Genomic DNA, 27,772 nt, shown 5'->3' on the forward strand with positions numbered 1-27,772 from the left:
ACTAACCGTGGGTCCCAGGTTTTCTTTCTCTGAGTGGTGTGAGATTGGAGGGCTCAGCCTTGCGAAACTACATTTGTACACTCTCTGCAGTTACAAATGGATAAATAAATGAATGGATTTACTGTATATTCTGCCGATAAGGGGATCTTTCCTATGAAAATAAAGGTTTTGCTTTGCAATTGAAGAACCTCCCCATGGATTGTGTCACTGTGCCGGCATTTTCTCCTTATCTCAACGTTGAGAAGAGTAAATTAATACTGCATGTATTTATGTTGTATTATAACAAGCTAAACCAAAGCTCACTTTGGTTTGGCCCTTTTATTTCCTCAGTGGTAAATCATACAGATGTGATAGTGGACATAATCCTAGGCACACTGGTCATATAAATGTAGTCATGTTTTGCTGTTGAATAATCTGTAAGACTCTTCTTTTTCCCCACCTGTATCATCAGCCTTGAGTTATCATCTTTTCTTTCTTTTTTTGTTACGGGAAGTGGACTATAAAATCCATAAAAGGATATTAACTATCAAGAGGAGGAGGCCATACTGACAGGACAGGAGGAAGGGGGCGTATGGCCGGGGCAAAGGTCAACTACCTATTAAGAGAACTTCATAAAGGTAATAGCAGGAGAAAATGCTTAGTCAGGGGATATTACTCTTTAAGCAGCAGCTATAAAAAGTGACCATCACACTGATTTATTGCTCTCGACCATTAGGGTTTAAAAGGCAGGTGTGTTCATCCAACCTTTCCCTGGATACATTAAGGCGTTTCAACTTTTAAAATGAGTGTTAAGAGAAGGGATGGGAGGCTGATGACACCTAGTGGCCACTGTCTGTAGGAACAATAATGTATGTCACTCAGTGGTTCTCAACCAGTGGTCCGGGGACCACCAGTGGTCCTTGAAGGGGTTCCAGGTGGTCCCCAGCTAAATAGTAGATAGGAACCAAATGGACCCTTATGGGTCCATTTGGTTCCATTTGTACACTCTCATAGTTAAATTAACATTGATTTTACAATATAAGTTGGGGTCCCAGAGATAGAAATATTATTAAATGGAGGTCCGTAGCCTTAAAAATGCATGTCAAACTTGGGGTCCTTGAAATTAAAATGGTTGAGAATCACTGCTAGACCCGTAAAAATATTGTCTTATGAGGGGGTCCCTGGCATATCTTTTCAAATGGGGGTCCGCGGGCTACTAAGTGTCAATTTGGGGGTCCTTGACATGAAAAGGGTTGAAAACCACTGCAGTAGACGAGTCACTAGAGCAGTGCCTAAACTTCAACTACCACAATCCTTTGCTTCACGGAAGTGTGCAACTACAAATGTGACGGTCGGTCGGTGTGTGCTTTAGTTTAGGCTAGCCGATATATTATAACTGAATGAGGCTAGCTAGTGTGCACGTTTAATGTCAGTAAGAAAACAACTCCAAATTAGCAACAACAACAACAACAACAACAACAACTGGTCTGGGTGTCCAACCATTTCACGAGGTAGAATTATAGCAGCGATCCTGTATTTTCTTTGTCATTCATATAATAGCAGGACATCTGATCAGGTTAAAATGTGCACCCAAACCAAGGCTGCAGCCTTGATGGCCAACATCAGAGAGGCGGAGATCGATCCGACGGGTGTGTTTAAGTATGTCCTCATACATGTTCACAGTAAAGAGGAGGGAGATGACTCCGAGGTGGTCATTGTCCGAGGATATGCCTGGGCAGAATATCACGGTAAGCAAATATACATTTATTTATATGCACCCTATTTCTGGGCTGGGGTGCAAAGACATTTGGTGTAGCGTAGACTGACTGAGGGACATACAGGGTTGGGTTTAGTGCAGTGGTGTAAAGTATAACACACTAGTACATTTACTTTAGTGGTTAACTAATGTCTCATCACCAGGCTTTCTGCAGTACTACACGTAGAGTTTATTTTATGTTAAATGTAGGGTATTAAAATGATATTTTTTGATACATTTTTTGTTTGTTAAAAAGCATAGAGTACTATATTCTGATAGTAATCATTGCTACAGAGCGTTTGTTCTGTCACAGGGGTCTCTCCAGCTCTTTAGTAAACAGTGAATATAGTACATTTTCAGGTAGGTGACAACATTTAAGCCAATCAGGAGAGGCCACTGAAAATGTATTTTCTGTTTAATAAAGAGCTGGAGAGACATGGGAGACTCCTTTTACTGAACAAACACTCTATGGCAATGAGTACTATCAGAATATAGAGCTATTTTAACCCGAGTAAATCACTTACCCTACCCTTAAGTCACTTAACATTTGATTGAAACTGTCCCATAATCAAACAGTAGAGAAAGTCCCAAGTCAGAATGGGGCTCGTCGTCATCATCTGAAGAAACACTATACTGGCTGTACACTTGTGGCAGCGGTGGCCTAGTGGTTAGAGGGGCGGCCTTGATACCGAAAGGTCCCTAGTTCGATTCCCCAATTCATCACATCGATCATGAATCACCGCTGAATAGCCCTTGAGCAAGGCTTCCATGCAGGGTCCGGCTGGAAACAAGTTTCGTACTTAGTCCGACACCCTGGGTAAACAACAAACTTTGCTTTGCTTTACTATTCAATCCTGAGTGTTAACTTTACTGTGTGTACAAAGATAAACGCATGGAAGTTTTGGAAGTTTATTACACTCTTGAGTTAAATCAACACACAGGATTTGACTGTAGTCACTCACTGTACTGTATATCTTGAGCTTTCAGCGGACATCTATGAGAAGGTGTCAGGCCAACTGGAGAAGGGAGGACTACTGGACTGTGAGTGTGTAGGTGGAGGGAGGATCCGACATGAGCCGCAGACAAAGAAGATCCATGTCTACGGCTACTCCATGGTAAGATGTACAACCTTGTTTGCTCAACCATTTACCCACATGAAACCCTATTCTTGGATGAACATGATGCAAAAATAGCAGATCTACAAGCTCACAACATGTTACGGCTGTGAGCTTGTATATCTACCATTTTCGGCAAAGAGATTTAGTATTTATTACAGGTAAATACTAGTAGGACCTAATTATAGAGCCCTGGGGCATCCCGGGCAATGAAGTATAGATAAAGAGTTTAAGTCTTAACATCTATACCAAATGTCTTCGCTGAAAATAGCCGGTCTACAAGCTCACAGCGCAACCGTTGCAACCAGCTATTTTTGCAGAATGTTTACCTACCACGACATGGCCAGAATGGGGATGTTAGGGTTAGCTTGTATTCTGAATCATTCAAACTTACGATCACCATGCTTTTCCTTTTTATAGGGATTTGGAAGAGCCAACCATCAAGTGTCTACAGAGAAACTGAAGGCCCGATATCCAAACTATGAGGTGACCTGGGATAATGAAGGATACTGACCTCCATTAGACCATCCTCTATTGACCATTCTTTATCCTGGACTTCTGCTCATGTTTGACCCATAGTTTGCCAAACATAGATTAGTTCAACAAAAGCTGGGCCAGATGTTACAACTGACACCAGACTCAATGAGGAGCCATTTGCTGCTGCGCCTCATGAGTCGTTATCAAGTCTGATGCCCAGTGTCACTAGGTTAGCAGTAGCACCAGACTTATAGGCTTAACACTGCTAATGGTTCGTTGTTTTTGTCTTAAGTTGATGATACGGAAATAATATAAAACTAAAATAAAAAGCCAAGCCTTTCCTCATTTATCCCATGACCTCTTCCTAAGGGGGATGTTTCCAGCTGTTTTTCACTACTGTCAAACAAAGCTCAATATCTTGAACTACAAATATGGCTTTTATTAATCATAGGAGTGTTCTCCAGGATGCGATGTGTAATAGTGATATCTGTTGTAGTGCTGAGCAATTGGTGTTTTTCCTTTTTTCGGTTCAGTTATTGAAAATAATTGACATTTCTGGTTTGTTTCCGGGCCAACATGTATTTCCGAACAGATATGGTCAGCAATATACTGTACAAACTACTGCTGATCATTTATGGGGTCTCCTGCTATCATGCACAGAACATGATTTGTGCGTTACTGGCTCCCCATTTCTTACCACTCACAACTGGTAAATTATTCATAAACTGAAAACGCTCCAAAATGTTAGTTAATCACTCGGCACTGCTACAGTGTTAGCAAATTAAAAAAATGTGTGAACTGATTGTTAAAAAAATGACAATTTTAATTCTGTAAAGATAGGCTGTCTAGACTCATTTTTTAGCCATAGTCTTCATTATGAAGCACATTGAATCTATTGTCATATGAAATGTGCTTTATAAATAAAATGTCATGCATTTTGTAGACCTAATTGTCATCAGATGTATTTTGAACACAAAGGCATCTAGTTTGTTTCAATGGGCTCACTCAACCAAGAACTACCCAGCGCAGTGTCTTCTCCGAGTTCCATGCAGGCACAAATGAAATTCTTCAGAGCTGAGATTCCCAAGAATTGTGAGCCTATCAGCGTGGGTGAGTGCCAATAATATTCCACTGACACTGTGCAAGATTCCACAATGCATTAGCACACATTTCAGACATATCTAACCAGCCAGTTAAGGTATTAAAAGCACAGCTGAGCCAGCAAGAAGCTAAGCGCATAGTTGAGAAAAGCTCAACTTTAATGCTTTTGCACAGAGCGACAAGCCAAAAAAAGCCTACTCTAGTCTCTGAAGTAGCTAATATTGATAACAAAGTTTTAAACTATCAGTTGTATTTCTGAAATTAATCGAGATTGAGAAATCCCATACAAATGAATAATTTACAAACAAGCTGACACAGATGAGCATTGAGTGTCTGTACTTCTCCCTGTCTGAGAGCGCACCTGCTGGCTTTGATGCTCTCACACCACCGGAGCTCTCGCTGGGCGTGGGCTAGTAGGCACAGACTTGAGATGGACAGGAACGGGCTGCTGTATCATCATCATTGGGTTTTCTTTACATCTGGAGACTCCCGTCTAGGACAGGCTTCAGACGTGCCTCCTCTAGAGACTTGGCTCAGATTTGAACACATTTGATTTGGCGTTAGGAACCCGTTGCGACCGCATGCCCTGGGTTCGAACCCATGACCAACAATGTCATCCTCACGAAAGGCGTGTGCTCTAACCGCTAGCAATTGTAGATGGCACTACTAAACAACACATCCCCACTGTTGTGGGTAGGTAGAAGGGCCTTCCCCGGTGCTACGAGCGGCTCAGGCCAGCTGCTCTGCCCAGCCAGGAGAGCTGATAGGTGGGGAATTGAATTTAATAATTTATTGACAACACTGGACAAACAGCAGTGCAACAAACGACACAAAAAAATAAAGAGTCAGTTAAGTAGAGTCAAATTTGCTCGTCTCTGGCAGTTTGTTTGTAAACAACCTACCCTATTCAATTAGCTAATAGTTTACAGTCTTGATTAATTTTACAACTAGTTTAAAACTTTGTTAAAAATATGTTACTCCCTACAGTCCATTTCTAAACCTCATTAGCAGACACGTGCGTTGACACGCCCTACTTATTGCACTCTGCATTATAGGGTATAATACAATACCTGATGAACTCTGTAAACTCAAAAGACAACCGATGAGCAAAATCATATTAAACTCTGTCCAAAGACCAAACAGGATGTCAGATTCATGTTACTTGGGAAAAGCGTCCTTTGGTCGTTTGGCCCCTTCCTACCTGAAAGCCTATCAAGAGCTCCTGTATGCCTGTTTGTCCTTATCTAACAGTTCATAGAGGCATGTGCAATTCAGTAGATTCACTTGTATTGTATTTAATGGTGATGATTAAATGCATGTTGTCTGACAATGTTTTCAGAAGTTATGGGATACATCATTTTGTGCCCGGTGATGTCACACTGTCCTAGAACATACAGTTTGGAGGAGACAGGAGACGTTATTTCCTAGGTGGTTTGTAGGTGGTATGTTATAGAAATGCTCAGCGTGTCACCTTTTTCCGCACGTTGCACAACTTTTGGCTTGGTTCTAGAGATGGTTTTATGACTGAAGATGTAAAGTCCAGCTGTTATCTCCTAGAAAGGGAGAGTTGGAACTAGGAAAGACTCTTCAGAGTAGCTGAGGTGACTGGTAGTGTATAGACCTTCATTGGTCCAAGGGAAGAGAAGCGAGGATATGGAGTTATGGAGGAGAAATATATCCCTAATCTTGCTGTTCACACTTCAATGGGGTAAGCAGACAGATTAACTCTTTTAACTGCTTAACCGCAAAACATTTCTATATTATTTCAAAATGAGAAAATCTACAAGCTCACAATGTGTCCCGCTGCGACGTGTGGAATCGCATTTATATCTTTTTTCTTTATTTTTTGAGAATGTCATGTGGAAGTTTTATACGCTAACCACATAACATTGATCCTCCTAATAAAGTCTGGGAAGCACATTAACCATACATTAATCAGAAATGTCCTCACTCAGTGTTATGTCATGCTGTTAAAGTATGTGAAAGTGAATTTGTTCAGTACCAGGTCTTCACCTCTCCAGTTCAGTTTTTCAGATGGGATAATTTAATCTAACCAGGAGTGAAAACCCTACAAATATATCATTTATCAGCTAGTTTTCCAGTTCCATAATTTTCTTCATTTCCAATTTCACTTGTTTATCCTGTATTCTGTATGAGTTCTCTCTACTGATTGGGTGAAACTGGTATCCCGACCTGAAATTGTATTGTACTGTATGTGTACTAATGAGAGATGTGGAGAACCCTGTTATTGAACAAACGCTATAGCCATGATTACTACCTAAATATAGAGCTATTTAACACAATATTTTAACAGACAATATCATAATTAAAATAGAACCTTTAATTACAAGGCTCTATGTAAAGACTCTCTGCCATGGAAGAGAACAGAGAAGTAAGCTAATGTTTAGTCATAAATTCTTTTATGTACGTGTAGTTACTGACCCATAATAGACCTGCGTGGTATCAGTGTCCAAAGCTGTTATTTTTTTTTATGTCCTCTCAACATCCTGTAATTACTGGCTGCTGTCACAATAAAGAACAGGATCTTGGATCTTGACTTTTAATCAGAGACCTTTGGTTGGATGAATAACGTTTTCACTGGTGTTAAACTCATTGCCTCCCAGCTGGCCTTTGAGCCTGTTCACATTAGCTGTATCATAAATCACTGAGGGTAATGAGTTCTGATAAGGAAAGGCTCTTTGAGGCATCAAGGGAATTTTAATCAAGCTATAATCTTTTACTTTGATCGGTATAACGTTGCTGTACTGAAGAACATGGTATGTCCAAAACCGTTACTTTTCAGTGTACTTTGGAGAAAAAAATACCTGTGTTCCAATGGATCCAATATAGTTAGTCACAAGCATTTACAGTATAAGTTCATTGGCTAAATATAGGTAAAAATATCAGATCTACAAGCTTAAAACACGTCCCATCGTGAGGTGTTGTGAGCTTGCACATCACCTATTGTCGCAACCTTTGCATAGAGTAGGGTGTTAATGTACAGAAGAAAAAATTATAAGCTTTCAAATTTCATCCATTGCAATCTGAAAATAAATTTGAATAAAAGATCTGTTATTGCACACGTCAGCTGGTTTAATGACAAATAAGTATTTTCTGATCCTAAAACTGTTATACAGAATGGATTCTTCAACATTTAAACTTGTGTAATATTAAACAAGATGAAAACCCCATAAGAAAACCCAACCTATTTTGTTGATTTGCATGATTTCACGTTTGCCTTACTTACAGAACATTTTATCCGACGACAGTTATTCATAGAGAGTATTTATGATAAGACTATTTTATTACACACAGTTGTCAGTTCACAAGGACATGCCTGCCAGGCTCCAGAAGGGAAGTGTGACTTTATATGTGACTGTGAAGACTGCAGTGATGAAGACATGTGTGGTAAGACTCTTAAAGCTTCATCATTGTGGGATGTTTTTGATCACCTCAAGGCCACCATGATCTGTACGGTTTCATTGACATAACTGTACTGAAGAATATGTGCAGGCTACTGTATGTTGTTTTTCTTATTCATGTTGTAAAAAGCTTGATTCATACTTTGTTGTATGAAAGTTTGCGAGAGGGACCCGTTTTGAAAAAAGCCACAAATCATGACTCAGATCTACCCAAATTTGAATCACATAAACAACGCAATCAGAGCCCAAAGTGATTTCACTTCCACCCATAGGGGGCACAACAAATGCTACAAATGTCACTGTTTGTTGCAGAAACGTGACTAGTGACTAGCCTTTGCACGAATTGTAATTATAAACTTAGTATTTCTTGAAAGGGCTTAGTCATTCATGTCAACAGAGCCCCCAAAATCCTGATAACCGAAGGAATAGCCTAAACATTCACTTTGCAGATGTCACAAGAAATAAACCATCATAATAACCTTTTTAAGTGCATGTTTATTCCACCAGTTTATATATAATACAAAAAGCAAGTGCAAAACAGCATTGGCTCTTCTAAAATCCTGTTGAGATGCCAGTGTGTTAATATGGTGTTCTGTGTAGCCTATATATGCACATGCACTGTAGATCCTGTTGTAAAATGTTATTGTGGTGTTGACTGCAAGTTAGTGTACCGGTCGGGGGGTCTTTTACAAGACTGTGCTCAGGGCCCAATTGTCTCCTAATTCACCTGTGTAATATTGTACACATTCAAAGTGTTATCAGGCTAATGGAGAATATGAAAATGGGATATTTTGAATAAATTAAAACATTAAGCATATAAATGAATTCATACAATTTCCAAAGACAGCGAGTTACTTTATAGCACATTATTTTAATTTCAAACAAGCTACTATTGCTGGTGCTACAGTACCATAACAATAGTTGTGCTACTATTTGTATTTCTGCCATATCGCATCTTTTTTATTGCTCCACTCCCAAACCTCAGGCTATAGAGCAAGGGGCTTCATGTGTGATTTTGAGTCACCCGGGAACTGTGGCTGGACTGTCCCATCTACGGATCCCACATATCAATGGCAGAAGTATAGTCGAGGAAATCCCTCTCCCTGTGACGCAAACATTGGACCTTCTTCTGACTTCACCACTGGGACAAGCTCAGGTATAGTACTGTTTACACGATGGACAATAATACACAATCCCTTAATCATTATCCCATAGTAATACCATACTGTACATCTAAACCCCTTTTTTTGTCTTGAACTGCAAATTACAAATGGCTGGTACAGACAGATAACTTCAAAATATATTTCCTTTTTGTTTATTTGGGATTTAGCTCCTTATCTCCATATACTGTATCCATATCTCTTTACAATGAGTGAAAAAGTACATTGCATTTAAATTCCAGGGCCAAGACCTTTAGAAGCAATCAATTGCAAGGAGAGCCAGGTTCAGTGCTTAAAAAACAATAGCTACTACAGATAAATAGTGGAATTACAGTTCGGTGTTGCTGAATAGGTAGAATGCTATGTTGACATATCTCATGCTACTGTACCAAGCATTAGGGGTTCATTTTCAATAAGGTGTGCATGAATTGATACTGTATGGCATACGGTATTTATATGGTGGTTCTCAAACGTTTTCATGTCAAGGAGCCCTAAATTGATATGTATTTGGCCGTAGACCACCATTTGAAAATGTTGTGTGTCAGCCAGGGATGCCCATAAGCTATTTTATTGTGTTAAAAATGTTCAAATGTATTCCAAACATTTTCACAAATTTCCAAGATTTTGCAAACATAGATCTGCAAGCTCACAATTTGCAGAACGCCACACATTGTGAGCTTGTAGATTGACTATTTTTGACTAGCTGAAGCATAAAATAGGGTTAAACTGGTTAAAGGGATGCTGTATCAACTTATTTTGCTGGAACCCCCTCAAGGACCCCTGGGGGTCCCTGGACCCCACTTTAAGAGCCACTGAACCATATATAATATGTACAACAACACGTTTAACAGGCTTTTATATGGGAGTGAATGCGCTGAAGTCAGATGCTCCGAAGTCTACAGTCTTAATGTCACCAGAAATGCGGGACTCTGCACCAACATGCCGCCTTCGCCTGAAATACTTCCTCTGGGATTCAGGTACTACTGTCTATACTGTTCAACATAAACTAGTACAGTTGTTCTCAACCTTTCTTTCCCCCTACAATGTATATGTGTGTGTAAGAAGGCATAACACACACTATTTTATTTATTGTATTACTATCTAACATGAATGATCTTAAAACCACTTGTATATTCAATTAAAAGAGCCAATCAGCATTGTTTATTCATTTCCCCACACTACGCCGATTACTTCAAAGGCATTCTTCAATTTGGTCTTCAATAGGTTATTATTTAAACTTATGTTTTTACATTTAGCAAAGGCACAATATGCATTATATTTTTTAAACATTTCGCCTGGACAATCTGTATTTATGCCATGGAACACTAGTGGTCCGTGAACTAGGATTCGGAACGGCCAGCTTGAGGAGATCAGGCCAGCAGAATTACTGTCATAATTGTCATAAAGTTGGACTATTGAAATATTTTCCTTTATGTCACCATGTTTGTGTGTTTTTACACATCGCAACGTTTAACTTGCGGTGAGAAATCCTGGGGCCACCTGACAAAGTGTTTCTCTCTGCCTAGGTATCAAAGGTCTGGGTTCCACACCGCTGTGGGCATCCGTTGTGCGCCCAGGCTCCCTCGAGACTATAGCATGGCGTCCAGAGAGCACTAGCGTGCGTGGCTGGAGGGAGGCCACCGTTTTCCTTGGCCGCATTGCCTCGACCTTCCACATCCGCCTCTATTCCCAACGCTCAGAAGGGAATAAAGCTGATGTCGCTGTTGACCACATGGAGTTCTTGGATTGTGCCCTGCCCAGTAAGTAGTCCCGCCCTAAGCAGGTGTCAATGCGGGTGGAGCGTACTGTTGTCTTGATTTTCATGAAACTTGGCGGGAATGATAGGCTGTCCCTCGGAGAAGATTGGGTTGAAAAGTTCAAAGGTCAAGGTTAAAATGACATAATCTTTCATCTTTGACCATCCCAGATGACCTATAGTTTACGGTTCTCCAAAGATAAAACATATATATATTTCATTTGCACAGACGGTTCCTGGTTTGTGCTGGCAGTCACAGCCAGGGACTACTTTATTATAGAAATTATTCTTGTAGTGAAATTGTATTCAAATGTGTTTTAATTGGGATATGTCTATGATTTTCATGTTGCTACCATATTGTGGTAACCATTTTAGAAAAGCAATAAGCCACACCGACTAAGGGGGTCGGAGGCACTCCTCTCCGCGTGGTGCCTCACCACGCCTCTTAGCCGAAAAATCTACGGCAAACCACGGCCTCTTGTGGCTTATTGCTTTCCCTCACGGGTCCATTTGGTTACATTGCAATTGACAATTTAGGCATTTAGCAGGTGCTCTTATCCAGAGAATCTTACATTTGTATACTCTATGAGCTAAATTAACTCAGTATTTTACAGTGTGTGCAGTGTACAGTATGCACTCTATTGAGTGTATTCATCTAGTTTTTAAAACAAATCCCATTCTTCCTCATCATTATTCACCATTCCTTCCCCATGTTGTCTATTGGTCATAATAATGTATGTTGGTCTCTGCCTCTCCCTGTCATCAGTACCACCTCCAGGACAGGAGTGTGCAAACGGGACGTGGGAATGTAAGCGTGAGGGCTGCATCCCCGAGCGTCTGGTCTGTGATGGCAGTGATGACTGTGGTGACTGGAGCGATGAGCAGACATGTGGTAAGATGTCAGGAGATGTTTTGTACGCTCAAAGGAGCCATTCGACCATTTTCAACATATCGTCATATAATTGGTCCTCACTAATTACTACAAAGAAACGGCACATAACAGAAAGAGTAGGGTCGGATCTAGGGTCCTAGGGTGCCAGTCTCAGCTGTGCTCAAAGGCCAGAGAAAAGAAAAGAAAAGATAAGAAATATGTTTTCAGCAGTGATTTAAAAGTGTCCATCGACTGAGCAGCTTTAACGTGAATGGGCAGGCTATTCCAGAGCCCCAGGCCGGCCGCAGCAAAAGCTCGGTCACCTCTGTTTTTTACATACAGTACATTACAAGACATACGATGAATAATGGTTCATAGATGCGTAGTGAAACACTAGAGCTAATGTTACTCAATAACGCTCACTAACAGAACAATGGCAGTTGCCAAGTGCAATAGATTTCCAGGAATATCTTTCTTTATGGCACTGTTGTAGGATTCACAGCACATGCTGATAAACATGGGAGTGCCACGGAGTATGCCAGTGTGCCAGTAATTACCCTACACTTAGGGTAATCACTGGCACACTGGCATCGTAAGTGTGAGAGAGAGGATTTTTCTTTTTAAATAAAATGTTGTTAAAAATGTGCTCAATTAAGTTATGTCTTCTCTTATCTGTATGGAAATTACCTCCTACACGTAATCCAGCCATCTATTCACGTAGTCTATTTAGTTTTATGTACACCTCGGAGCCTGTAGCCTATGTCACACACAGCAGTTTGCAATGGTTGCGCAATCACACAGTTCTGGCTCAGAGGAAAATGGCAAAAAAGGCAAAGAAAGCTCAAAGAGATGTTCTGGCATTCCAGCGCTCATGGACAGACAAATATGGTTTTGTTTATGTCTTGAAAATGATGTTTTTTTCCAAACATCCAGTGTTTTAAGCACCACGTTGAGACTAAACATGAGGGGTCTTTGAAAGATCAAGCAGACAAGCCAGAGGCAATCAAACTCTGAACTCTTACTGATTAATAAGATGGGGTGGGAGTCTGGGAGACAGGTGGGGTTATTGCTCTGATTCAAATGATTATTACAATGTCCTGAAGAAAATGTTTCTTAAAAATGGTGTTACAGCATAAGTTTTATTTTGATGTGGTGACATAATTAAACTTAATGTTGATATGGTACGCTAACTATCAAGAAAATAAAAAAAAGGTTGCCAATCCCTGCTTTTCATACTGTATTATTCAAAGTTGTTTTGAAATTATGCTTTCTTGTGTGTTTAGGAGACTATTGGCGCTGTGACTTTGAGAAAGGCTTGTGCGATTGGGACACAAGGTCTTTTTCGAGTCTAAAATGGCAGCTGACCAGTCAGGAAAAGCTCTCTACCACCGATCCTCTGAAAGGACCAGGAAGGGACCATTCCGAAAACAGTGCTAAAGGTCGGTGTCGATTCAGAAATGAGCAATATCACCATCATACAGTGATTCTCAACCTTTTTAATTTCAAAGACTTGTTTGATATGCATAAGGCCATGGACCCCAATTTGATACAATTTGTTATCTCTGGGTCCTAAACTACACTTTACTTTAACCACTTAAAGCCCATACCTTGTAGTCCCTCAGGGCTCTATACTATACTTTTCTGTTTTCACTCTACATTAAATGTCTTCGCTGAAAATAGCCGATCTGCTATTTTCTGCGAAACGTTTTCCCCACAACACGGATACTGGGGTTTAAGTTGTTAAAATCCTCAGTGTTCATTTAACAATTGGAATTGTACAATTGGAATTACAGACCCATAAGGATCTATTTAGATCCCTGGTGGCCCCCAAACCCGATGTTGAGAAACGGTGCCTTTTAATCTACATTTAGCATTTGTTATTACACATTTATCACTTTTTATTAAACAATGTTGTTGAGTACTCGATTACGATTGGTTGATCAAGGCATTCTGGCAAGTCTGTTCTGTTGTTTGCCTCTGTCCACCCTGCTATGGCAACAGAAGATCGTAAGCTCATGATTTATTTTTTAATAAATCATTCACATTGTCATTGATTTAATTTGTAACTAGCCATGTAATAAAAGCATGATGATGTGCTGTCAGGCGGATATTATTTTCATTTAAAATATGAGCAAAGTTTTATGTGTCAACAACAGCGATATTGTGTATCTTAATTTGTATGCATTTCATTATTCTTATCGTACTGTACATTTTGTTCCACCACAGGTCACTTCCTTTATGTCACTGTGCCTGATGGCGGTCTGGAGGGGTTTGATTGGGCATCTTTTCAGAGTCCTCTCCTTGAGCCTACCAATAGCACACACCCCTGCAAGGTAACCCCACCCCCACACCAGTGGCGTAGCCAGAACGCTAGTATAGGCTGGGCCTGAGCTGGAGCAGGCGCATGCAAAAAATGTGTGCAAAAAAATTGCGGTTATTGCGCGGATATTGGGCGTTTTTTTGTTACTTTATTTTGGGGTTAGGGTTATGTTATTTATTTCTAATTTTTGCCTGATTTTACCAATTTGTTTTTATCCAAAAATGTATTATTAAAAAAAGAAATATAAAAGAAATATATATATATATATATATATATATATATATATATATATATATATATATACTAGAAGTTCGGGCCGCTATGCGGCCCGAACGTCTAGCGTGACGCGTCGTTCACTTTGCAGTGCCACCTTACAGGCACCTAAAGAGGTGACGTGCATCACCTCTGCAAGGACCCAAACCCACTATGGAAGCCGTCGAACTGGTGCGATCTGACGGCATCCTAGAATTTATAGGTAGGATGTGATGTCATATTTATAGGTAGGATGTGATGTCATGCTGTCGTGAGATTACGTCACACTGGCGTTGTGTCCATATTCGGGACGACCGTCTCATCGTGATGTCAGATTACGTCACACTGGCGTGATGTCAGATTACGTCACACTGGCTACATACGTACATACTGACAACCGACATGGCGCAGGATTCAAATTGTATATATAGATATATATATATATATATATATTTATTTATTTTTGCAAAATCGATTGGGTGGGCCAGCTCTCTATGTAGGTGGGCCACGGCCCACCCATGGCTGCGCCCCTGCCCCACACACCTGCCCTTTGTCTTTTCATTTCTTAATACATCTGCTTAACACATATTATGTGTCCGCTCCTGAGACGCACCGGATCAGCCTGATTTTGGCTTGAGGCGAGGTGGAATATCCCTTTAATCCACAGTACTATAGTGCTTTGTAATAGCACACACACATAGTACAGTGATGTAAGCAACACAGCTGCAGCAAATCAAATTAATAATGAGTGTGTTGCTTACTAGTCTGCCATGTTTTTATCTGCTGTAATTTTTCACCTGAAGTGGAAAACAAACTACAAAATCAGCCTAGGGTGCTTTTCTTTTTTTATATACATTTTTTTAAATAGCTATCAACGATTTGACACGATTTTTTTTTAAATTGATCGTTAATAATCAACTAAATTGATTAGTCTGATAAACTACTTAAGGTGTAATATTAACTGTTGCACCCCTACACTCATCTCATCTCTTCATGGCCTGAGAGAAAGCCCTTCTGATTAAAGAGTGTGATACTCTACTAAACCCAGGTTTTAACAATTGAATCATGAGACGTGTTTTACATATATAAGCGTACATGTCAGATACATTGATCCCATTCGTAACATGAACCAAGTGTTGAACATTTTGTCCTCCTGTAGATGGTGATGTACACCCATCAGTTTGGCCCAAGGTCTGGGGGTCTAACTGTACTTGTGGCAGATACTAAGATCTACCCTGTATGGGAGAGGGGTGGTGCTTTGGGGGACCTTTGGGTGAAGGCAGAAGTGGAGATTGCCTCTGACTTCCATTTTCATGTGAGTGATTGATCAATGTCTAATTTTGTAAGATATATCATAAGGATGTAAATAAATAAATAAATACTAATATGTTACTGTTTAGTGTACACAAAGATCAGTGGTTCTCAAAATGTTCATGTCAAGGACCCGCAAATTGATGCGTTTTAGGCTGCACAATTTGAAAAGATGTTGTGCAAGGGACTCCCATAAGATATATATATATATATATATTATGTTTTTGTTAGAATAACTGTAGATTTAGTACAGAATTCTACAACTATCTATACTATAGATCTAGTACAGATCACATTATAGAGAGTGAAACCTAAGATCTGGATAGTCATTCTTATACATTCTCTCATTGGGTTAATAGCTTCTAGCTGGTGAAATGATAGTGAAATTCACCTCACTTTGACAGTACAATGAGTACTAGATACACTTGGAATGTGAAACTAGACTAGTCTTAATGTGTTTGAAAGGAACTTAGCATTTTTTAAATAGCTGTACAGTCTTAAGTTTCTTGCCTGTAAGATGACCTTTGTAATAGCACATATGAAGTGGCATTAAGTTCATTCGCACTGTATCCACCCTTCTTCTCTGTCAATTATTTCCTTATAGATTATATTCATGGCAGCAATGAGGGATTTTGCATATGGAGGGATTGCAATTGACAGCATTATGATGTCTCCTGAATGCCGCGTGGCAATAAACGGTATCAGCCTTTCGATCATCTACACTCACAAGAAAATGCAAGCATTCTGTTCAAACAGACATCTGAAACAGTTATCCATTTATAACTCAGAGAGTGTACAAATGAAACCAAATGTGGTTTCATTTGTAAACTCTCAGAGTTAAAGGTAGGGTAAGTGATTTACTTTGGTTAAAATAAGTGTTAACTAGCTCTATATTGTGATAGTACTCATTACTATAGAGTGTTTGTTCAGTAAAAGGAGTCTCCCAGGTCTCTCCAGCTCTTTATTAAACAGAAAATGCATTTTCAATGCACTCTCCTGATTGGCTTAGATTTTGTCATCTACCTGAAAATGTACTATATTCTGTTTAAAGAGCTGGAGAGACCGCTGTGACCCAACAAATGCTCTAGCAATGATTACCATCAGCATATAGTACTTTAAACTTTTTAACAAAAGAAAAAAAAATACCAAGAAATATCACTTACCCTACCTTTAAATGAACACTGAGTATTTTACATTAAGATGATCTCTGTCTTGATGGCGGCCGTAGCTGACTGGGCCGAGAGGCCGTCTGGGAATCGGAAACCCCCATGCGCTCATCTGAGCCATCCGAGCAGCCATCTGCTGGGTGAATGCAGAAAAGTAATTTCTCCCCGTGCGGGGACCGGTAAATACTCTCGTCTTCTTTTACAGGTAGTCAGTCTAATGCAACCTTCCCGAAGCCCCCCGGACATCCCTGCACTGATAAGCCGGACCTGATGTGTAATTTCAACCCTGACTGTCAGAATGCAGAGGATGAAGCCAACTGCGGTCAGTTCATAAGCTGATTGAAAAATCAGTTAAGCACTGCATGTCCATTTCAAAGTCATACTGTGTAACTTTTTCAATTAAACAAAAGTAAATTTGTAATATAATCTTTCACTGGTATATTTGGCTCCATCTGTACACTCTCAGAGTTACAAATTCTGACAGAGTTATGTGTTATTTAGAATATAGATAGAAATATGGCATTAGACGATTTGTATGTTTTCTTGTTCATGTAGTTTTTGTGTTTGAAAATATATGTTTCAAACCATTTCCAATTATTTTTTGTCTTTTTGTCTTTGTTGTCAAAGTTACAAAGTTAGTGTTGTGATTCTTTTTTCCCGTGTGATTTGTGGAATGACATTGGTCTGCTTCTCAGGTGATTTCTCCACTGCTGGGGGCAGCACTGGTTGGACTGATGCAAGTGTAGGAGGTCAACAATGGGTGCTGCATGAGAAGTACAATGAGACTGACAACGGTACAATAGTTTCTCACGCTCCTCGCGTGCGTGCGTGTGTGTGTGTGTGTGTGTGTGTGTGTGTGTGTGTGTGTGTGTGTGTGTGTGTGCGCGTGTTTTAGTTTATCAGTACTTCTATCTCACTCACTCTCTCTCTCGGTCTCTCACACTCCTCATTTGTGTGTGCATGCACGTGTGTGTTAACAACTTAATTGTTTTTTATTATAGATAGGAGATACCTGTGATTCTTAAACTTTATCAGTACTTTTCTCCCCCCCCCCCCCCCCTCTCTCTCTCTCTCTCTCAGATGAGTACCTGCATGTAATCGGTGCCCCAGGCCAGCAGTTAACAGAGGCCCAGATGCTGACTCCCCTCCTGGGACCCTCTGGTCCAGCATGTACCGTCAGTTTCTCCTATGCTCTGACTGGAAATCCAATTCACATCGGTACACAATACTTACCATAGCTACTTCCATAGTCTCACCTACAGTATTCATACATATACTAGGGCTGAAACTATCGATTATTTTCATATCAATTATTCTATCTATTACTTTTTTATTTCAAAAATGTTTAAGGTTTTTGAAACTTTTTGCCTGTTATTGATAACTTTATAAAATTATTGATTATCGATATTTTTTAAATAATCGATTACCGGTAAATCAATTAGTTTGAGAAACGGCTGCATCCTAATCCGTACGTATTTATATTCTTGGTTTATTGGTTACATAATCCTTGTACTTGTGGTCCTGTAGGTGAGGTGTCCCTCAGGGTGATTGACAGTGTGCTGGGCATCCAGCCTAAGCTTTGGGAGTACAGTGGAAAGACGGGTCAAGATCCAGAATCATGGATGAAGGCTGAGGTCCCCTTAGGAGCCAGGAAATATCGTTTTCAGGTACACTATATTTGGGCCTTGGTTTGCATATCAGTTATTTTCTTTGAGGGTCATGGCATAAGTATTTAGGCTTAACACTGTAATTAGTTTATTGAGTTTGTGTGTCTCTTATGCCATGTTCAGACCGGCAACCCAAGTCAGATTTTTGTCCTATTCACATTGCAGTTGGTTTCATCAGTTCTTAACAGCCAAAAAAGACATATAGAAACTGTTTTTTTGCCAATCTAATTAGAACATTCCTATTTCCCATGCAGATGGGTGAAAGTTGTCCGAATACACAAATCCGACCTGATCACTTGCAAAGAACAGTGTGGCCAGTCGGTCCTAAAGATCAGATTCGAGAAACAAATCATACTTTATTTACCTGCAGCCTGAACAAAGCTTTAATAATGAATCGATCCGTGTTGTGCTTTGTTATCTTTCCCTTCCCTATAGTTGGCGTTTGAAGCTCGTGCTAAAAAGCTGTGCCACTGCGCTCAGCTCAAAGTGAGTGACGTGCGCTACCTTAACTGCCACGCCGACTATCTGCCACATTCTCCAACAGGTACAGTAGCCTGAAATGTGATTTTACATACATACAGGTATGAGTGATTTTGCATAACCGCTCTTGAAATAAGTGGTGGTTGTGCGTATTTAGCATACTTCAAAGGTACCTTACACACCAGGAGAGCGTGATATTAATTTGGTGATGCCTTATTTGTACACATTATTGTTTTTTTTTGCTTTTATTGCCATTTAATATTTAGTATATTTATTTGATATATTGAATATTTCATATTCAATGACAGGCAATTTACATCACATTGAAAAGATGCTATAAATTATTTTTTTATATATTTTTTACTTCAAATAATAATAATCAAATAAAAAAACTGTACATTAAAAAGAATCCAAAATAAATAAAAAATAAATAACAAGGAAAGAATCAAACAGAAACAACAAAACTAGCGTAAGCATTTACCTTGAGACTGGGCATCCTTTGACCCCATCAATAGTTGGTCGGTTGCTGGATAAAGAGGCAGAAATCAGAGAGAGATAATATATTCACACACTAAGTTATAGCTCCCAAACAAATGTATTTCATATAATGTATTGTGTTGTTTCTTTTGCTTTGAACTTGTGACCTTTGTACTGTCCATATCTGCTGTGCTTTGTATTGAAAATCAATAAAAGAAAATATTTTAGCGTTTATTTAAATCAGAGAGTGTACAAATAGAACCAAATGGACCCGAATTTACAGATTCATTCTCTTAAATAAACACTGAGGGTTTTCACTCAGTTCAGCTCTTATTCGGATTCTCTTTTGGACAGACCTGGCATGCAACTTTGAAGATGGCCTTTGTAGCTGGTACCAGGATAAGACTGATAACTTTGACTGGACTGTTCTTCCCGGGATGGATCACACCATTGGAGTCGGTACGATGGGCGTCTGTCTGTCTGTCTGTCTGTCTGTCTGTCTGTCTGTCTGTCTGTCTTTCTTTCTACCTACTACCAACCAACCATTCCTAACGTGTCAAAAGGCGCTGAACCCTCATGCCCTTCCCTCTCGTTTCAACATCCAGGTAAAAGTCTAGTTGTAGACGTCTGGGATCCAGAACTGCGCGGTGCCATCGGCCGCCTATTGTCGTTTCCACAAGCGGCAAGCTCTACTGATCGCTGTCTCACATTCTATTACAAACTCTATGGGCCGCAGACAGGTGAGCCGGAGGAAAAAAACCGTGCAGTATTTTTTCAACTTCATAAGATTGTTGGCATCCCTATTTGGGGCATGTCATTATTGTCAAAATGTTTCAAAATGTTTCAAAATGTTTCAAACATTAAATTCAATTTTCATTTAAAATAGAGTGATGCGATGCTGCACGTTGTGAGTTTGTAGATCAGCATTTTTTTTTGCAGAATAGCAATTGCCTATATGACATTCCCAGAATAGGGATGCTAGGGTTTATGTGAATCTTTTCAATTATCGCTTAATTAAAGTAAAAGCAAACTAAAAAGGTCAGACTGTCCTTACTTATGACTATTTTCTCACCTTCACACACCCTTTCTCCCTATTGCTTCCTTCATACTTGACACTGCTGTTCTCCACCTAACCCATCCAGGTATGCTTAATGTCAAATCGGTGGATAGCTTAGGATCTGAAGATCTGCTCTGGACGCGAACTGGTGCCCATGGAAATGTATGGCATGAGGGCCACTGCACAGTACCCAACCAGCACTCTACGTTCCAGGTACAGTATAGATTCAAAATACTTTTTTTTCGACTATGAAGGGTAACCCAGAACCTAACATAACCTTGCTGAAACTTTCCAGAACCTGTGAAGTTCTGTTCTGATTTTTATTTATAGAACTACTACCCCTATGTCATAAAAGAAAACCTCATAAATTGAAGCATAAATAGTGATCTACAAGCTCACAACGTGACGCGTTGTGAACTTGTAGATGGCGTGTAGGTGGCTATTTTAACTATTTTTGAACAATTTTGAAATTGTAAGTTCTGGTTTCCTAGAACTCAGGCTTAGTACTACCTCCTGAGCAGGGCCTAAATTAGTTCCTGAGAATCTCTGAAACCGAGCCGTAGTGTGTGGAAATAAATCCAGAACTTGATATATTAACACAACGCGGCAAAGTTTGCTTAGTTCTTTTTGAGGAGAAGAGTACTAACAAGGGCAATGCCAGGCTAAAGATTATCTTATTGACCAAAACATGTTAATATCATATGCCTTTGTTTGCTACAAACTTCTTTTCTTTTGAAACCAAGATAAACCCTGCTCATGGCGGAAGTAACGTCCTGTATCCAGTATTAGTACTTTTGTTAAACCCCCCTCAACAAAACCCCTGTGATCGTTCTAAACAAGGCCTTGTACGTCAGCGCCACCTTGTGCTCATCTGTCAACCTCAATAGCACACAGAAATGTGAGATTTGCTGATTCCAACAGTTTAAACTTTAGATTTTTGGTGAGCTGAGCACAGACGTCTGCCATGGGTAATTACTAACCTATGAGCTCTTCTTGCGACTCGCTTCAACCACTGAAGCCTTTACTTAGTTTTATGACGAATTAGGAAAATAGCTGATCTCCAAGCTCACACCGTCTTGAATCCCAACACGTTGTGAGCTTGTAGATGTATGTTTGCTATTTTGTAAATGTTTTAAAATAAACGTGAACATAAAAAAAGAGGAATTCAAGAAAAGTCTTGAAAAACATTTGCCCAAAATAGGGACATCAGGGTTAATGTAGTTCACATTGTTACTCACACTCTTTCCTGTAAACTCTGAACAGCTGGTGTTCGAGGCTGTTCGCTTTGGCTTTGATGGACGGGTGGCCATCGACGATGTGGCTCTCCTGGACCGTCCCTGCTCGGTGGCCAGGATGTGTTCCTTCGAAGGCCAGCATTGTGGCTACCAAAGCTCTGGTACCATCCGCTGGCTCCACAGAAACGGACAAACCTCAACCAATGGACCTGGAAAAGACCACACTCTGGAGACTCCAAAGGGTGAGACAGAAGTTATGTAAGGCAGTGGATCTCAGAAAGTTTTCAATTCAAGGACCCCCAGTTTGGTACAAAAAGTTAGGACGTTTGTGTTTGTCAGATTGAGTTCTGCTGAGTGTGTGGGTTGTGCCCATGTAAAAATGTTCCAAATCTTCTCTGCAAATTCCAAGCAGAATAAGCTTCTGCTTTTGACTCTCGTTACAAGGTGTTGCAAATGAGCTGGTTATTACGCAACAACATGTACCAGACTTCTTCCTGCAGATTGATATGATCCAGTTACTAATACTGTGCTTATATTCGACTTGTAGGCTTCTACATGATGGCAGAAACCGACAAGAGTGTCCTCGCGCCAGGAAGTACAACTACTCTGTCCTCCCCTGTACGCCGTGGGTCTGTGATGACAGAGTGTGTCCATTTCTGGTACCACAATGGTGGTGGAGACTATCCTGGTAAGACAGTAGGGCCGCAGCTATGTACTGTATTATTTTCATAGGGATTATTCTATCGATTGCTTTAGTTTTTCGAATAAACGAGAAGCACGTATTTTAAAAAAAATGTCTTTAAATCGATTAACCTGTGCTATTTTACTCTCAGTCGCACATCGGTGTTGTACAAAAATAGATAAAATAGCGGATCTACAAGTTCACAAGGCTATTTTCACTATTTTTGAATTTTTGGGTTAACGTTTGCCTATGAGGATATACCTAAATTAGGGATTGATTATTAATCAATAATGAACTAATTGATTACTGATTTATTTTTATAAACACAAAAATAGATTATTTGATATCTTTTTTTCTAATCAATTAAATTGATTTGTTTGATTAACTGTTGCACCCTTAGCCTATGTGTTCGTAATCGACGCAAAAGTTTGAAAAAATCGTGACATTGTTTTGAATTCATATCGCCCAGCCCTAGTTTCCTATGCATTTCTATGTGTGTTGCCAGGTTCTCTCGCTGTGTACATGAAGCCGGTGGAGGGAGAGAGAGTCCTGGTCTTCTCTGATAACCTGGACCAGGGAGATGAGTGGCGCCATGCCAGCGGCAACATCACTAGTACCCTTGTGGACTGGCAGGTACAGACATCACATTAATTCATTCATGGATTCAGTTCATTTGCACTTCAGTTGTCTAAAAGAATGATCATAGAAAGTACCATTCATTTGCCAATAGATAGACAATGTATTCATTATTATTTCATTTCATTTCAATTATTTATTTTTGAATAAATTATGGATGTTGAAGATTATCTACTTCCTGAAGTTGTTTTAAAAAAAATGCGAGTGGTTGTCACACACTGAAAATAGCCAATCTACAAGCTCACAACTTGTTACAGTGTGACGCGTTGTGAGCTTGTAGATCTACTATTTTCGGCGTGATACTAAGACTGAATCAGGCGTAAGTATCAGATGTGCTGATTTGTTTTCGGATAAGTTAACTCAATTATTGTAAAGAATTTAAATATAAATTATTATGATAAATCTTGATTTATCTATTTAGTGTTCTACTTTTTTGCTGTAGCTGGAATTCGAGGTGGCTGGAGCAGGGGGTACCAACACTCACATTGCAATTGATGACGTCATTCTCTCAGGTCACCCATGTCAAGATCAAGGTTTGTACAATGGCCTCTTATTTGCTTAATCAATTCCAGTGGTTCTCAACCTTTTTCTGGATCAGGGCCCACTTGAAAATATCAAACGCTTTCGCAACATTAGGCCACGGACCCCTAGACTGGAAACCAGACGAATCTGCCACAGCAAACAAAAAATAGCCCATGGCAGATTGGTCTGGCATTCCTCGGTTTAAATTACATTTCGCTCACCCCAGAGTTGTCCTTTGATAACCAATGTGTTATCCTATGTGTCAGGTTCCAAATGTAACCTGGAGCGAGGTCTGTGTGGCTGGAGCAACACTCAGAGTCACCATCAGGACAAACTGGACTGGGAGCTGACCAGCCAAGAAGCAGAGACACACTACCTCACCCCTGCTCATGACCACACTCTGGGGACAGAGAGAGGTAACATTGTGCATGTGTGTGCGTGTGCGCGCGCGCATATAGTTTGCAACCAAGATTATGCAAGGTGTAAAAGAAGACTCATCTGTTTTCATTTCCCATGCAGGTCACTTCCTGTTCATTCCCGGCAGCAGTCGAACCCCTAGCACCGACAACGCATTGCTGCTGAGTGCACACCTCCCTCCAACCAAGGGCACCTGCCTCAGATTCTGGGCTCACAAGCCATCGTCTTGTAAGTATCCTACGCCAGTGCTTCTCAACCTTTTTAATTTCAAGGAGCCCCTTTTTCATATGCATTGGGCCACGGACCCCCATTTGATAAACATTTTTATCTCTAGGACCCCAATCTACAATTTCACATCCTCTGTGTTAATTTAAATGAACAAATGAAACCAAATGGACCCGTGGGGGTCCATTTGGTTCAACTCAAATTGTTAAGGTTCATCCTCCCGGGAGCATGGATGCACTCAGCAAGTTTAATGCATTCCACCCACTAAAATTTTAGGTAACTTGCCTAATGGTGGAACTAGAGGAAAGGCTACGGAGTCACCAAAATCAGTTGGATCCACCCTCCGGGAAGCAACAAATACAACAACACAACAATGGCAGGGCAGGGTTATTCGTTTTTTTTAGAGTGTTTAGGACGTGGTGGTGGATGGATGGAAGGACACAATACTAATGTATACTGTCATTTGACACATCTGCGTCTACAGCTGACAGCCAGTTGAAGGTGAAGAAGCGAACTCAAGGGGAACTAGTAGAGCTGCTGGTGATATTTGAGGTGGGAGGAGTGTGGCAACGCTTTGACGTCAACATCGTCTCTAGTCAGGATTACCAGGTGAGACTCAACACTTTAACAAGTGTAATGTATTGTCTGGATATGATAGATGGATGAATGAATGAATTGATCTTATTTACAATAGTGGACACTACCTTTTGAATCCACCAGAAATGTCCCACTTACTTGAAAAGAAAACAAGACTGGAGAATTAAATATATATCGGGCCCCTAGATGCTGTGCTGCTCCTTAAGGACCACAGTGCTTCGAACCAAGATCCTTGCAACTCTCACTAGCAGGGCTTTAAATCTGACTTTTTTCAGTGGGGTCTTGTAATGTATTCCAGCATGCTTTAATGTTTACAACTTAGATCAGTTATTCCCCAACCCCGGTCCTGTGGACCCTTGGTACAACTGGTTTACCATCCTACCAGGATGTTGCATTGCGAAAACCAACAGTACTAGTAGTCCCAAGAAAACCAGCAGTATTGGCGATCCCAGGAACCAAAGTCGGGAACCACTGTTCTAGATATACAGCGTCCTCACAAACCTCACTGTGTAGTTTAAGTGTTGATTATATCCTATGATCCTATATGTTATCAGATTTTGCTTGAAGGAATCAAAGGCTCTGCCGGAGTTCTGGCTTTGGATGATATTGAATACACCATAGGTGTCGACTGTGCTGGAAACATAGCTGATCCATCCATCCTGCCACGTAAGACAACAAAATACAAATTCCCCACCAGGCAATAATACAGTATCCTCCTAACTTCTCTATGCATACAGTGGCTGTAAAGAATAGTTCAACCCTATTCAAAATGTGTCTATGCACGTATGCAGAGGATAGAAAATCCTGATTATAGATAACATTTAAAATATGCACCCCCTTTGTTAAATTTGGGTTAATCTGCCACCATCTGTTACTCAGATTATCTTTACATTGTCTACATTGTCTGAAAGTGCGTGCTTTTTTATAGCCACTGTATGCCTGACTTTTCCATCTGTCTATCAACCTATTTATCTAAGTTACTTCTTTTGTATATTTCAACCCTACAGTATATGAAACATTAGTTTAAATACATCTAGCTCTCTTCATTGCCTATTGTTATATCTACTTCGGACAATATCTAACACCCAATCTCCCTTTAGCCAAGCCACCCACAGACGATAAAGGAGGTATCGCAGCATCGGTCATTGTTGTTTTGTTGCTGGTGGGCACACTGTGTGGGTTACTGTACTACTACCTGCGAACACGTGAGAGAGCCAGAATGGATTCTATCCCACCGGCGTCTGTAGATGCTGCTGGTTTCAGCAGTGAAATATATGAGCCTGTTCTCACAGTGAGTATATCTGTCATCCTAACTAAATTAGTACAACGTCGGTGTTAGGTGGGAACCTCGTGTATGTCCAAAACAGTCAGGAAATGGAAAAAATAAACTGTATTTCAATGGATCCAATGTAGATATTATTTAGTCACAAGCTCTTGTCAATACTTTTCATTGGTTATATATTTATGAAACGCACAGACAGAACCCCTTTTACCTTCACTTAAAAACGTTTCACAAATAGCAGATCTACAAGCTCGACTAATTTCGCTACTTTTGTGTGACACATTAGTATGACAAGTAGGGTGTTAATTTGCGGTAAAAACGGAATAAAAAAAACCCAAAGAGTTCAAATATGGAGACACAAGGTTTCTGCCCGACAACAATGACAAGCTAATCTAAGTGAGCTTTGAGCTCTTTGTGAATTCTGTGAAAATCTCCTGTACAAATAGTCCCATTCATACAGTATTATTAGTGCTACTATTATTTGGTGTGTAAATGTCTAAATGTCGTATTTAACTATTCCACTACATTCCAGCAGGACCGCGTGGCTGTGCCACCAGTGCAGAATCATCAGATGATGGCTGGCTTCAACGATGTAACAACCTCTGTAAGGGAATTTAAATATGCACGGTCTATTTTATTGCATAATAATTATATAATTAAAATGTGTATCTCATTATATGGATTGTGAGCGTGAGGACACACACACACACACACACACACACACACACACACACACACACACACACACACACACACACACACACACACACACACACACACACACACAAATCCAATGCCTTATGGATATCCCTGCGGTTCACTGAATGTAGGTTATAAGATACAGCACAGCTGTGGGGATTTTTTTTCCTCACAGCTGATTGGTGTTACTGTGCAGGTTGTTCTCATCTTGATGTAATTCTGCTGTTCTGACAGGAGAGTGAGCCGGTGGTGAGGGAGATGGAGGTGGCCTGAGTCGGGGAAAATGTGTTCCTGCCACCTGTAGGTGGCGCTCAACAAATGAGGCGATATCACAGCAGCAGAACTGCTTGTGTCGTCTTTGCACGCACACACACACACACACACACGCACACACACGCACACGCGCACGCACACGCACACACACACACACACACACGCACACACGCACACACACGGAAAACACCCTGATCCATTGTGAAGGATAAATTAGTGAAGCCGCCATAGATTTGGCTACGGGTTGGAGCTCTCTCTCTCCCTGTGAACATGTCAGTGGTGGACAAGGCTTGTAGATCTGCAATTTTCACTATATTTGAAGGGCTTAAGTGGTTAATTCATAATGTACCTGTTCGATTCCTAGAAATATAGTGGAGTCAAAAGTACAATATCTGTATCAAAGAAAAAAGCAAAAGAGGAGGGCTGCAGAGTTCTTAAAGGAGCATTTCACCCCTGGAAGAAACTGCAATCACTCAATGGTAATAGTATTTGTAGTAGATAACAGTAGCACAATTTAAAATTTGCACCCTATGGCCATAAAAATAATGAAATCTGTGTGTTTGACTAGGTTTTGACTGGACTGCTTATTACTACAATGACCATAATGCTTTTGGTTTACTGCCCCTCCTTGTGGCAGGGGAGATTCTGTGTGGGTGTGATCTCCAACAACGACGTTGAAACAGCATGGTAGTGTTGCCATGTCTGCTTATTATAAGCGGCTTCTTTCTAAAATGTAGTTGATATTTGGGCTTGTTTCCAAATGTTTTGATTGTTGTTTAAACCAGTGGTTCTCAAACATGTTCATGTATTTTTCCACAGTCCCCCATCTGAAATTAT

The 27,772-nt window shown here is 40.2% G+C and overlaps 3 protein-coding genes across 3 annotated transcripts in view; 2 read left to right on the forward strand and 1 right to left on the reverse strand.

Moving 5' to 3' along the window:
- Positions 1-27,772, reverse strand: part of LOC311037031 (replication protein A 32 kDa subunit-like) — a 469,874-nt gene that overhangs the window by 272,256 nt on the left and 169,846 nt on the right. The window lies entirely within an intron of this gene.
- Positions 1,326-4,274, forward strand: phpt1 (phosphohistidine phosphatase 1). Its single transcript, XM_084046623.1, has 3 exons — positions 1,326-1,727; positions 2,723-2,850; positions 3,271-4,274. Exons 1-3 carry the CDS (start codon positions 1,406-1,408, stop codon positions 3,361-3,363), a joined length of 543 nt encoding a protein of 180 aa, XP_083902749.1. The 5' UTR covers positions 1,326-1,405; the 3' UTR covers positions 3,364-4,274.
- mamdc4 (MAM domain containing 4) lies at positions 4,747-26,935 on the forward strand (the record flags this gene model as incomplete). Its single annotated transcript, XM_084046387.1, has 29 exons — positions 4,747-4,833; positions 5,126-5,195; positions 7,744-7,836; positions 9,862-9,987; positions 10,537-10,770; positions 11,533-11,658; positions 12,921-13,076; positions 13,864-13,970; positions 15,369-15,524; positions 16,125-16,218; positions 16,892-17,008; positions 17,382-17,480; positions 17,767-17,904; positions 18,214-18,353; positions 18,789-18,897; positions 19,665-19,769; positions 19,916-20,050; positions 20,453-20,580; positions 21,631-21,844; positions 22,150-22,290; positions 22,790-22,917; positions 23,363-23,453; positions 23,709-23,858; positions 23,962-24,087; positions 24,569-24,693; positions 25,236-25,347; positions 25,782-25,972; positions 26,496-26,567; positions 26,897-26,935. 29 exons carry the CDS (start codon positions 4,747-4,749, stop codon positions 26,933-26,935), a joined length of 3,609 nt encoding a protein of 1,202 aa, XP_083902513.1.

Source organism: Gymnoscopelus microlampas (genome assembly GCF_963454915.1).
Source record: "Gymnoscopelus microlampas genome assembly, chromosome: 21".
Taxonomy (NCBI): Eukaryota; Metazoa; Chordata; class Actinopteri; order Myctophiformes; family Myctophidae; genus Gymnoscopelus; species Gymnoscopelus microlampas.